The 12,590-nt window shown below is 40.0% G+C and overlaps 1 protein-coding gene across 1 annotated transcript in view; it reads left to right on the top strand.

Annotated features, from left to right (window-relative positions):
- The first annotated feature begins 378 nt into the window (after nucleotides 1–378).
- Nucleotides 379–12,590, top strand: part of MAP7D2 (MAP7 domain containing 2) — a 63,479-nt gene continuing 51,267 nt past the window's right edge. The window contains exon 1 of the mRNA XM_044442644.1: nucleotides 379–442. Within this exon, the coding sequence (XP_044298579.1) occupies nucleotides 391–442 (52 nt within the window). The 5' untranslated portion in view covers nucleotides 379–390. The remainder of the gene's footprint in view (nucleotides 443–12,590) is intronic.

Here is a 12,590-nt window from a genome sequence, read left to right as displayed (position 1 = left end):
TGTCGCACGTTAGCAAAAGTGCAGCAAGGATTGCTGAAATGTGGAATGAAGAACTGGGAAGCGTTTAGAAGCTGCCTGTTCGCCCCCCACCATAGCAGCCACCCCGAGCCTCCACTCTGCCTCCTTAACCTCGACTTTTTATTACCCTTACCCCCGTTTTTTGCAACCATAGCAGCCACCCCAAGCCTGCTTTCTGCCCCCCTTTACCTCGAGCGTTTATTGCTCATTTCCCGCCTTCCCGATCTCCACAACGCAGCGTCAGGTGTCGTGCCAGAACAGGCAGTGCGCCTGTGCGACAGCAGCGTTATTAGCATCTACGGTGCTTAAGCGCGGCGCCAGGCGCCCAAAGAAAAAAGTAACCCTCATCTAGCGCGCTGGAGGAGTAGGAAGATGGCGGAGCCGGGGCCAACGCGGACCTCTCCCTTGTACCCGCGGGTGTCAGGTAAGGGTGAAGGGCAGAACGGCGTGAATCCTGGAGGGTGTGGTTTCTGGGAAGGCTTGTACTTCGCAGGAAAGCTCCTTGCCTGTTACCACCGCCCCCTCCCCCGTTGCCAGCATTGCCTTGAGTGGGGCACGAGGTGAAGGGCTACGATACCGGGGTGAAGGGAACGGGGTTTCTCTTGCAGAAGGTGCCCTTCCCTGCTGTTAGCCCTGAATGCTTTAACGTACGATTGCAGTTTCATGTCAGATAGTCTCCGCGTATGGTGTTGTGATTTATGTGCCAGGGTGGGTGTGTGCCGTAGCATTTGGCAGGCGGGTTCTTTGGTAATGGCAAGCTAACAAAAGCTGAGAAGGCGCCTGGACAGGCCTTCGGTGGATGGGGAATCATCGCGGGCAGGGAGATACTACGTTGTGAGGATGATGTTGAGGCCTCACTTTAACAGGGCGGTTTGGAGCCAAAGAAGATGCAGGCATATGCTGAAGGAGAGCTTTGTTCCTAGTACTGGGAGAAGGTCAAGGAAAGCTCACAAACCTAGGGAAGAGGGGGCGGGGAGAATAGATGAAGAATCAGTATTGGGCGGTGGGCTTTCCTCATCCAGACGTCAATAAGCTCCTCTGGTGACTTGTTCTGTTAGAAAAGCACAAGGCAGACAGTGCTGCAAGGAATTTTGTATCCATTTCACCAGATGAGGAAAGCTTTTAATTGTTTAATGCTTTGCTGTTCCCAGTGGTGCTAAACTAAGGTTTTCTTTCATGTTTACTGGAAGGGGCGTATGGAACTGTAATGTTTTCTGCTAGACTAAAATATGTACTTAAATATGCTTATTTAGGATGAATATATGCATATAGTTGGTAGTGTCTTTAACTTGTCTGTTTCTGTCTTTAAACCTGTTGGATTGGTGTTGCATGGTAGATGCACGTTCAGTAACAATTACTCAGTTTTGGACTATGTTGCCAGACACTTGAAGCTGTTAACTAAGGTGGGGACTTGGTGCACACCTTGGTTACTTTCTAGCAACACTTGGGCTTGTCTTAAGAACTTATGAGGACAAAAAAATTAGAACCACTTCTAAGGTTCAGCATGCTTTTAGTCTAGCTGTTCTGTAAATGCTAGCAATACAAGTCTTCTGATCATTTCTATAATCAGTAAATCAGAAAAGCTGAAAAATAATGTCTCACTTTGGTTTCTCAAATTCTTTCTTGACACAGCTAGATTATGATTGACTTAATGCAAATCTCTAGAAAATAGTTTGATTGTACTTTGTTTGCTATGACGCATTTGTGGTAGCCTACCTTGATTCATTCCAGATACCTAATACAAATTGTAGAACAGTAGTGTGCAAAAGATTTTACTTTCAGATCATTTCATGCAGCTAATTAAACCAACACTCAGTCTACCTGATTCATGGTTTGTTATATGCAAACCAGGAATTGTAGCTTAAACTAGTATTCTAAACATGCAAGCTAAAAAGTGCAGGTGTTGTACATATCTTAACTCATAATGCTTGGTTTGAAGGTAATGACAAGCTAGAAATTGGGCAAAGCTGTACTAAATGATGGTATACTCAGTCTCTTGGTTCTGGACTTACTACTGGATTACATGCATAATATTAGTGGCTCACTATAGTATTAATGCCTCAAAATTATGTACTTTACAGTGAGCAAGAATTTTTGTATGAGTTGGCATCTCCTTAAAATGAAGTGATGGAGATCCAAATTTTTCCTGTTTCCTGGCAACTAGTGATGCAGAGACATGTTTTCTTGACTCTGGACTATCAGCTGTTGACAACCTGATTCTCCAAGAATTTGTCTGTAATTTCCATTATGCTCTTTACCATGATGTCCGTATATAACATTCACAGTGTAATCCTAAGCACATTTATAAAAAAGACATAAGACTTTTTTGTTCAGTGGGGCTTATTCCCAACTAACTGCATAGGATTTTGCAATCTTAGGGTATACAAATCTATTACATTAGTGGGATTTACAGATTAAGGGTTGGAATCCTGCAGTGTCTGTCTGTAATGCAGGACTAACACATTTGAAAGATGTACAGGAATGTTGCAGAGACCTTGTGCTCAGTTATATTTCAATAGGCTGTTAGTACTTAAATGTTTTTATATTAACAGGAAAACTACAATTTATTAACAGCTAGTTATATTTCATTTCTAAAACGTAGATATGACAGTCTTTCCTTACAAGTTGTTTCAAATTGTGACACAACACTTTTTTTCCTTTTTTTATTTTTATTGTTAAATTCAAGACCAAAAACAAAACTCAAACAAAAGAAGGGAGCAGAATTAAAATAAAATGTAATTTTCTGACTTTTTCTGATTCTTGAGATTTAAGTACATCTATGGCAATGAATACATATAAAATATATAGGTGTACGTAATATACATGTTGGGAGATATACTACTTTTATTGAAGATAGTTATTCACAAAAGCTTCAACAAAGGCTGCCCATATCTATATGTCTATTCATAAATTACACCTAAAAACCACCTGTTCAAAAAATGAAAGTTTCATCAAGCTCACCAGCCATTGTGTTATTACAGGTGGCCGTTTATCCTTGCAGTGCTGATGAGGGCTTTGGGGGTGTAAAAGTACCAGGGCTGAACCTAGATTTTAACAGATGTTTAATTGCGCATATTACTATTCAGCTGTAGCTGGGAATCAGATTTAGCACGTAGATGGAGAATGGCAACAAGTTGCCATTAAGACTTAACAAATTCATCCAAAATGAATTTCAACCTGTCTGCCCAAGTCAGCCAGATAAATGTTTTCTTGACAATCTTTAATAGTCTGGATTTCCTCACAGAGTTAATTCTGTATGTGCAAATAGATAAAAATGCAATTGACATGAAATTATCCATTGCACTTCTCTTACTGCTGTAACTGTAGGAGGCACAGTAAACTGAGAACCCAATGCAATGCATGAAGATTCAAAAACTGGCTGGGGGAAAGTATAAATTTAGTAAAAAGCAACAAATTGGTCTGTTGAGATGAAGAGAGATCAGAGAAGCCAAGCACACTTTCTTTTAACTAAAAGTTGCATCCTTTTCAAGCATATTCATGGTGGAATGATGTCCCATAGGAATGTATAAAGCAAAGCATTACATTCTGAAAATCCTAAATAGAGGAGTACCAGGTATAACAGACTGTTCAAGGTATTACTTTCATTTTAAGTATGTTTAAACTGCACCATATACATAACTTCAAAGATTCCATTAATCAGTTGGCTTAATCTTTTGAACTACAGCTATAGGGACAAGTATTCCAAAGTAAGTAATAAACTCTGGGCATGGCCTAAGTTGCAAGTTAGTCAGCACAGTGTGGGCACAGTATCTTGAATCAGCACCAGTTCAGACTTTGACCGGGTAATAGAATTGCCAGAAAAATAGCTGAAATTATTAATAGTCTGCTTCAAAACTGGAACAGATGGCTGGAGTTGTGAGACCTGAAGTTTGTCACATTATCCTAAACTTAAGACTTATATGAAGAATCCATTTCCATCATGGGTTTGTCAGGCTCCTTCCTGCAGGTCTTCTTGAGGGCTCTGAAGACAAATTTATTTTTCCTGGTCTTTCCATATATGTGGACAGCTGTTATTTATTTGGTGTTGTCTATTTTATAGCTGTTCACTGCATATTCATAGCAACCTGTAAAATGCATTCTAGAGATGCATTGAGAAATATAAAGGCAAGTGGCTGAATATACCAGTAGTAGACCTAATATTGCATATTATTGCATACTAAAGCACAGGTATAAAGAACAATGTGGTAGCCCAGTAGCATCTTGTGCAAATGAAATGCTAATTCTGAACCTGATTTTTAAAGTGTTAATAAAAGCATGCCTACATAGATACATAGCAGAGCAAGTTTCTGTCCTATACGTGCACTCACTTGGCATTAGGTTGCATTCAAATCATGGTGATTTTCCCCCCCTGGAGTAAACGTGATTTATTATAAATAAGTTTCTGTGTACTGCTAACTCTTCTACCTTCTCCCCTACCTTGTATTATTTATTCCCTTATAAGGATCACATTGCCATCTGCATTAACTTTCCCCAACCTGGTACCTTCCATATTTTTGGTCTGTATTTTCTGCAGCCTGACTATTGGCCATCTGGAGCACACCAGGCTGGGAAAGGCTAAATTTGGTTTCAAGAAAAGAGGTTAAATTATGTGGACCTTTTGAACAACTTTGTCAAGAACTTGTAGCTATATATATATATATATATATATTTGTATTTCAAAATACCTGTTTAGCAGACATTCTCTTCAGAGCTTTCCCAGGCTGTTTGAAAGCTGAGCTATATTTTTTCTTGTGTATGGTAGACAAAGAGGTCACAAAGATCACTCACATACAGTTCCAGGTTTCTTTGTGTTGGAGTTGACCAAATTGCTTTCAGTGGGCCCACCATCTCCTTGCCCCTGTCTCAGTTGTTGTATTTACTTATTGCACCCCCAACCATTTGCACTACTACCCAGAGGGAGAGCGGTGGACAAGTTGAAGATGTTGCTTCTCCTCCTCCACTTTTTTGATGCTCCTACAGTCATTGAAGACAATTGAACAGAGAGTGACAACAAACAAGAGCAGGACCAGGGACAGGGCTCCAGATGGTGGCAATGAGCCTTCTGCTGTGGAGTGGCCATAGCACATGCTGAGTGAGGCCAGTCCACATGCAGTGGTGAGATAAACCCATTCTGTTCTTATTAAGGCTGAAAGGTTTGCTTTGAGGAACTGTTCTGCTGCTAAAAGTTGAGCATTTTAGGGGAAAAGGTGCAGAGTGAACATGGTAAGATAGCTGTAACAATTCTGATCTAGATTGGAGCCAGCTCATCTTATTGTAGCTATGCTTTCTCCAACATGTCTATTCTTGCCTGAGTATGGACATGACAGCAGCAGATCTATATCTTAGAATACTGATACCATTACCAAACAGGTAGAGCAGAGAGATGAAGTCCGCCTACATCCTACTCTCCCCAAACTGCTTTCATCTTAGTCAGGATTCAAGTCCAAAGTAAATGCAAGAAAAAGGAACGATTCAGAAGTAGGATGGTTCCAGGAAGGAAAGGTAAGAACATAGTTCCTGCTTTGCCCAATCCCTATATGGAATAGTTAAAAGGTGAAGACTTCAGAGTTTTTACATAAGATGCTTACTTTTATAATTTTATTCCTGTTGGTAAAGTATGCTGTGAAAGTCCTGCACATGAGCTGCACATCATGGTTTAGAGACAACGTGGTTTATCACTTCTTCATGAAGAAGATCTTGCCTTTCAGTTCACTTCAGACACGATGTCCTTAAGAAATTAATATTTTAAGAATTCATGAGTTTTTATGGAGTATATTATGTTCTTAGCAAAGAATGGGGTATTTCTGCCAAACCAAACTTCTACCAAACTGTACCTTGTCTCCTACAGTGTACTTGAAAGTTAATATTTCACTATTTTAATCTCACTAAATATCTTCTGTGTTGTTTCTGTGTATTACCATTTTAGAAACTCTTTCATCTTAGAAGCATGATGGTTTAAATTCAGTAACGGGGGATTGTCCCGTTTATGGAGGAAACTAAATCTAAGATGTCTGTTTGTCATCTATAAGATTTTCTATCTTCATAGGAGAAGGATGTGTTGCATTTAATTGAAAATGGTGTGAAACTTGGCCTAAATGTGATGCAATTTTGCAAAGTTCAGTGGCCTGTTGCAGCTACAAGTGGTTGCCAGGCTTTTCCCTAGGGTAAGAAATGTTTACCTTTCACTTTTGTCTGACAGGGATGAGAAATTTGTCAGTCTGTGAGACAGTAATTTAAATTATCATGAACTGGAATCTGCAGCTACCATACTTGTGTATGCCCATACACAATACAACTTGTATATATTTTTCAGCCAATAACTGATTGCTGTGCTTTACAGTACAGTGAAAGAATTCCCTTCAGACATGGACAAGTCTATCCTTAAAAAAGAGCTATTGGGATTATGGGGTGAGGGGGAGCTTCTAGTTTAGCATTGCCTCTAAAACGGCAGTGTTTATATTATCTTTGAAGGAAACATGTGCTGTTTGCATACTAATGTTTATATGACTCCCATATTGTCTATGCCATACTGGAATGAGAAACTTTCAAGATCATATAGATGCACTTGCAAGGCCTGACTGACTTTATATGTATTGTACAGATTTCACATGTAAACAGTTCTGCAAAAGAGCATGATAGTTCTTGATAAGTAATAATTAGCTTGAGCCAGACAACTCCCATTCTCTGCTCCTCATAATGAAATCATTGCCCAATTTTTACTCTGGCTGAAATGTCCCTGACTGCTTCCAATCCACCAGCTTTACAAAATGTTTGTGAAACAGCGCTCTTCCTTAAAAAGGAAGCATTTCTGTTCTGGTGAGGAAAAACTTAAGGAATACCTTATAGAGCTAGCTTGTCATATTGTATAATAAAAATTTGTTTTTCTTATTGACTTGGAAGTGTTTTCAGTAACTTTAATTCTTACCTTTTACAGGTTTTTAATTGACTATCCCCCCTCCCCCATAGGATCACTGCTGTAACTCCGTTCTACATGCTGTGCTTCTGCATTGTGGACATCAGCCTTCTCCCACCTTGTACTCTCCAGGTGTTTTGACTTCAGCTCGCATTAGCTGAAACCAGCATGATTAGGAATTAATCATTAGGAATTCTTGGAGTTGCATTACCAGCGGATGGAAAGACAGTCATGGGGCATTTCAAATGGTGTCCAGGACAAGTGATGCTGGTAATACACAGTTCTGCCACGTATCAGAACACTAGTTAAGTTAGCATTCTTTTTATGATTGTTTCATGGAATTCTTTTCAAGATAAAAATGTTTCTGTACTGAAAGGAGTGGAAAGTATGGAGTTGAACAAAATATTCTTTAAATTCCTTCATTGCTTTTTTACTCTGTTCAGAATAGTTCATTCTAGCCTATTCCTGCACAAGATAAAGAGGGCTGGGGGTCAGGAGAGAGAAGGAAAGGGAGAGGTTCAAGGAAACCCTTCCCCCAAACTACTTTCCTGTTTAGTCTAGATATTAATATTAATTTACAGAGTACTGTGAAACAATGTTGAACAGCTCACTGGGCTAAAAGCAGTCAAAGGTATTGGTGGAGAGATAGTGTAAGATGTTTCCATTGTGTCTCTTTCATGGCTGTTTATCTCAAACAAGGTCAGCTTTGTAGAAACAAAAGTTTGATTGAGTTGCTTATATGGACACCTCTAACTGGTGAAAGATAGTGGATGATGCAGACCAGTTTTTATTTCATACATTCTTGCCTTCAAATGCTGCAGGTACAGTCCCCTCAGAACCAATTGTGCTTTAGTACAGCTGTCAGATAAACTCACTGGAGCCTGGAGGAGTTTGGTTGCAATGCTAATCTCCAGACTTTTATTTTAAAAGCTTGTTAGGTTTTTCTAAACTCTCTGTAATCAGTATATTTAAATAACTTGATGCCTTTTTCTGTAAGCAAATATCTACTCGTTCTCTGTAGAAAGATAGATTTATGTTGTATTCAGGAAAAATTGTTCTCAATCTCAATTAGCTTTGCTTTTTCTTGGTGAGAGGTTATGCAGCCAGATCCTGCCTATCTGATGACGTTGCTATTTCAGTGTAGGAAGAAGGTTGATCAGAAGGGGGAAAGATGGTACAGAAGTTGCTCTACATAGTATATGAAGAGGTTGAGAATAGTGGTACAGCCACCATCACCTGAATGTTGCGCTAGGAAGTCACAGGTTATCTGAATGCTTCTCTAGGCTTTCTTTTTTGTACTGAAGAAAAACTCCTCAAATCTCAGAATATAGGACTTCTTTTCAAGGGGTTACAAGAGCCTCTTTGTCAGCACAGTTTCAAAAGTAGTGGTCCATGCTGAGGGCATAGTCTGAGGAAAAATACCTTATGTCCTGCATGGTTTTGAACCACATAAGAATGTAGAATGGAATGCTCCTGAAATCAACATTGGCTGCACTTTCAGCTGTACTCCTTTCAGTTCGTTACCTGACATGCTACCTTTCAATCAGTATCTCCAGTCTGTATTCTGAAGTATCACGTGCTACTTCTGATTGTGTAGATTGGCTCCCGCCTTCCTTTCTCCTGAAGAGCTACGTTGAGAGATAAAGGGTTAGGGTACAATCTTATACATGCTTAACAGAGAAAAGGCCTACAATTTCCAGCATGCCCCAGTAGAGCTAGGTTGGGCATGGTGGGAATTGTAAGCCTTTTTTCTGTGTTAATGTACATAGAGTTGTGCATTTCCCTTATGCTACCTGCCCTACTTGCATGGCTAGGCTTTATATTTATTTATTATTTATTTAATTGATTTATATGCTGCTACAGTAGCCCATCTCTGGGCTCTCTGCACTGCTCACAATTCACTGAAGACTTTTTTCACAAGCTGACCTAGATACAATATTGAGTAATGTGTCGTGCTTGACTTTGTTCTTGCTATCTCTGTGTTCTTGGGAAGAAGGGTCAGACTCATCCTCTGAATATTTTTGTTTTAGAGAAAAACTGTTGTCACTCAGGTCAGTTTATTTGCTTTATCTGGTGGTTTCTCTCCATTCCTGCCCTGCTCCAAACATACCACAATAAGCATATATAGTATGTGGCAATCAGTCTATACATATAACACCTGCATCTTATCTCTGCTTTGCTTGAAATTTGGATCTGTCTTTCTTTCTGTGGAGGGTGGTACCTACCACTTAGCTGATCACAATTTTCAGCTGATTAAGGTGCTAAAGGCTCACAAATACTTGTACAACAATACATATATTAGACTTTTTAAAGTTGTCACAAGGGTCTGTTTTTACATTTGATAGTCAGTCTGTATAATGTGTGATGGCCAAACCTATTGCTTATACCATCTCCTTTCTTTTTCCACAGGACAAAATGTGTCCAAATAGAAAAAGAACATTATTCTGGTGTTGAATTAGCATTTTTGATGCTGCAAATGGCAGGAGAACTGGATTATAAAAGCTAGTGTGTGAGACTGCCAGAAATTTAACCAACAAACTCTGAAGGAAAGTTCAAGCTTGTGTAGCCATTCTGCCACAAGGCCTCTCTTCAAAGGGAAAGTAGAGAGTTACATGAGGTGAAACCAGTGTTATTAATGAAGGCATAATTGTAGCTTGATGTGGAAGGAATGCCTGTAGCCAAGTACCTACTATGCCTACATTGAATTTGAATTACTCTGATAGAAGCTGAACATTTGGACAGAAATAGCCATGGGTAGTTTGCCTCTGGTAGAGGCAAGCATTCGTTTTAAAAGTGCTTCAAGTGTTTTCAGGAGGGCAAAATTGCTTATCTTGATACAGTAGCTACCATACATCTACATGTGAGGTTAACAAGACATTAATTGTTTGGCTTGGAATACAAGATTTTTCTTTTACAAATTGCCCAGTCATGACCCTAGCAACCAGAGCATCTTTAATCCTCTGCCACTTCTGCTATCTAGATTGTCCCCCACTCCCATCTCTCCTATTTGTATGGAGGAAAAATTACCGTTGGGCTAAATGGGAGGATCCCTCTCCCTTTCTGCAGATACGTATAGGGCCTCCTATTGGAACCACACTGGGAACAAAGGATTATAAAAACAAAAGAAAACCATACAACCTGGTGGTAGGGTCCCAGTCCTCATATGCCCCTACTCCCCATGGCAGCAAAATGTAAAAGAAATTCTTGTACTGAAGAACAAACTACCTGATTTAACATCACATCTTAAAAGGGATATTCATGCATTCACTCTAATAAATGGGACAACAGGGTGGGGAAGGCTAGTCTAGGCATTCTGACAGAGAAGGACATTTGCACACAGCAGATTGAAGTACAGTGGTACCTCGGCTCACAAATGCCTCAGTTCACATCCAAGTGGGGTCACGAACAAAAATTTCATTAAAATTTTGACTCAGGTTGTGAACTCCGCATTGGGTGGCGGCTGCATTTGCGGCCATCTCCCCCTCCCGAGTGTGGAGATGGCTGCAATCGTGCTGGGGGTGGGGGGAGATGGCGGAGATCGCACCCATCTTTCCTGCACAAGCGCACCCATGATTGTGCCCATCTTTCCTACATGATCTCGGCCATCTCCCTCCTCCCCGAGTGCCTGCATTCGCGCCTGTCTTTCCCCCTCAGCGCGCCGGGATGACAGGCGCGTGCAGGGATGATGGGTGCAATCATGGTAGTGCTGGGGGTGGGTGGGGAGATGGCTGCACTTGTGCTCAGGGTGAGGGGGGAAATGGCCACGATCTTTGTTCTTTGTCACTTTGCTTCACATTTTTCTGATTAAAAAATTAGTTACAGAATGGATTGACCTTATTTGCATTGAACCTTATGGGAAAATTTAACTTGGATCACGACCAATTTGGACCAGAGCCCTGGAATGGATTAAGTTCATGAGCCAAGGTACCACTCTATACCACGCTGTATTTCATATTGAAACCTGATAATTTGAAGGTTGCCTAAGGATCCTTACCTTGCCACTGGAAATTTTAAATAACTATCTCCAGTATTATTGTTAAACTGGCATGGACTGTTTCAAAGATAGACCTTTCAAGACTGCAGTTCTTACCTATAGTAAGCACCCACACAGGTACACAGATCCTTCTCCTATGAAGACTGAAAACCATGTATCTGGGTTTTGCTGGGAAAATCTGTTATTAAAATCCAGTTGCACTGATACAGAATTTGTGGGTAACTGTGAATCTGGAAGTCACACATTTTATGTAGCTCTGTAATGAAGGCTTTTACAGTAATGTGAAATTCCAAACTAGTAAAAGCTCAAATGTCAATTTAAATGGCTTGGCTTGTTTTGTCTTGCTTCTTATGAACCAGTTTCTCAAACTAATTGTAGAATATGCATGGGGTTTCCCTCTCCTCCCCACATAGACGTATATGTTTCTGCATGCAATCTTTAAAGATAGCAATACTATACAGACAAATCTTGGGGAAGAAAGGAACTTCTATTGATTTCATGAAGCAAGTTGTGCCCATCTTATAGGATGAGATGGCATTGTCCTGGCTTCATGCAGTCTCTTTCCCTATGCTGAGAGAGAATGGAGCAAATTGCCACACCCACTAATATCATTTGGCTTAACCATCTGAAACAAGTTCCCCACGCCTGTTCTAAAGACTCAGGTTTGAGGATACCTACCAAATCTAAGCAAGGCTTACAATGTTATACAAAAAAGAAAGAAGTTTTTTTGAGAATAAGAAAGGGAGAAGATGTTATGGTCCTGGTATGTATTTCTTGGATACTTGCCTTTCTAGGCTACTAAAAAAAACTTAGGAGTATGTGTGTATTGCATATTCAATTCAAAAAAGTTATAATAGAATCAAAGATAATAACGAAAACAAAAAGGAGAGCTATAAAAAGGTTGCATTGCATAAAAGATGGCATGCATCAGTTGTAATGACTACGTAAGGAATTTATAGGTCTATTAATTTTTACTGGAGACCAAGGTCAATCTTATCCAAGCTATTATATACCCAGTCACAATCTATGGGTATGAAAGCTGGACAGTAAAGCAGGTTGACAGGAAGAAAATTGCTGTGTTCAAAACAGATGCTGGAGGAGAGCCTTTGAATACCCTGGACTGACAATAAAACAAGTGGGTCCTAGATCAAATCAAGCCAGAAGAAAAAATGCAAAACTGAGGCTGTCCTACTTCACACACGTGAGAAATCAAGACTTCACTGGAGAAGACAATAATGTTAGAAAATGTTGAACACAGAAGTCAAAAGAGAAGACCACATATGAGATAGTGGAAGCCATAGTCCTGAACTTGAAAGAGCTGAATGGAGCTGTCATGGGCAGGACATTATGGAGGGCCTTCATTCTTAGTGCCTCCAAAAGTCAGAGGTGACTTGCTGGCACATAAAAACATTTTATATGTGTATAAGGAAATATGCTACTATCAATAGAAGAGGTTTTGCATAAGTTTCAACAAAGGCAAGCTAAATAACTTTATTTTTACCCATGAGTAGGTGGCATCTAAATATTACCTGTTCAAAGGTGGAAAGAGTCAATGCATCTTCAGTCATTGCTTTGTTGGAGGTGGCCTTTTATCCTGTCGCTGTATTATTTATTTATTTAGAGGACTTCTATGCCGCCCCATTCACCGAAGCCTCGGAGTGGCTC

Source organism: Varanus komodoensis, unplaced genomic scaffold (assembly GCF_004798865.1).
Source record: "Varanus komodoensis strain SLA01 unplaced genomic scaffold, ASM479886v1 scaffold4, whole genome shotgun sequence".
In the NCBI taxonomy this organism is placed as follows: domain Eukaryota; kingdom Metazoa; phylum Chordata; class Lepidosauria; order Squamata; family Varanidae; genus Varanus; species Varanus komodoensis.
Note: the sequence above shows the minus strand (reverse complement) of the source record. Positions and strands in the feature narration are given on the sequence as shown.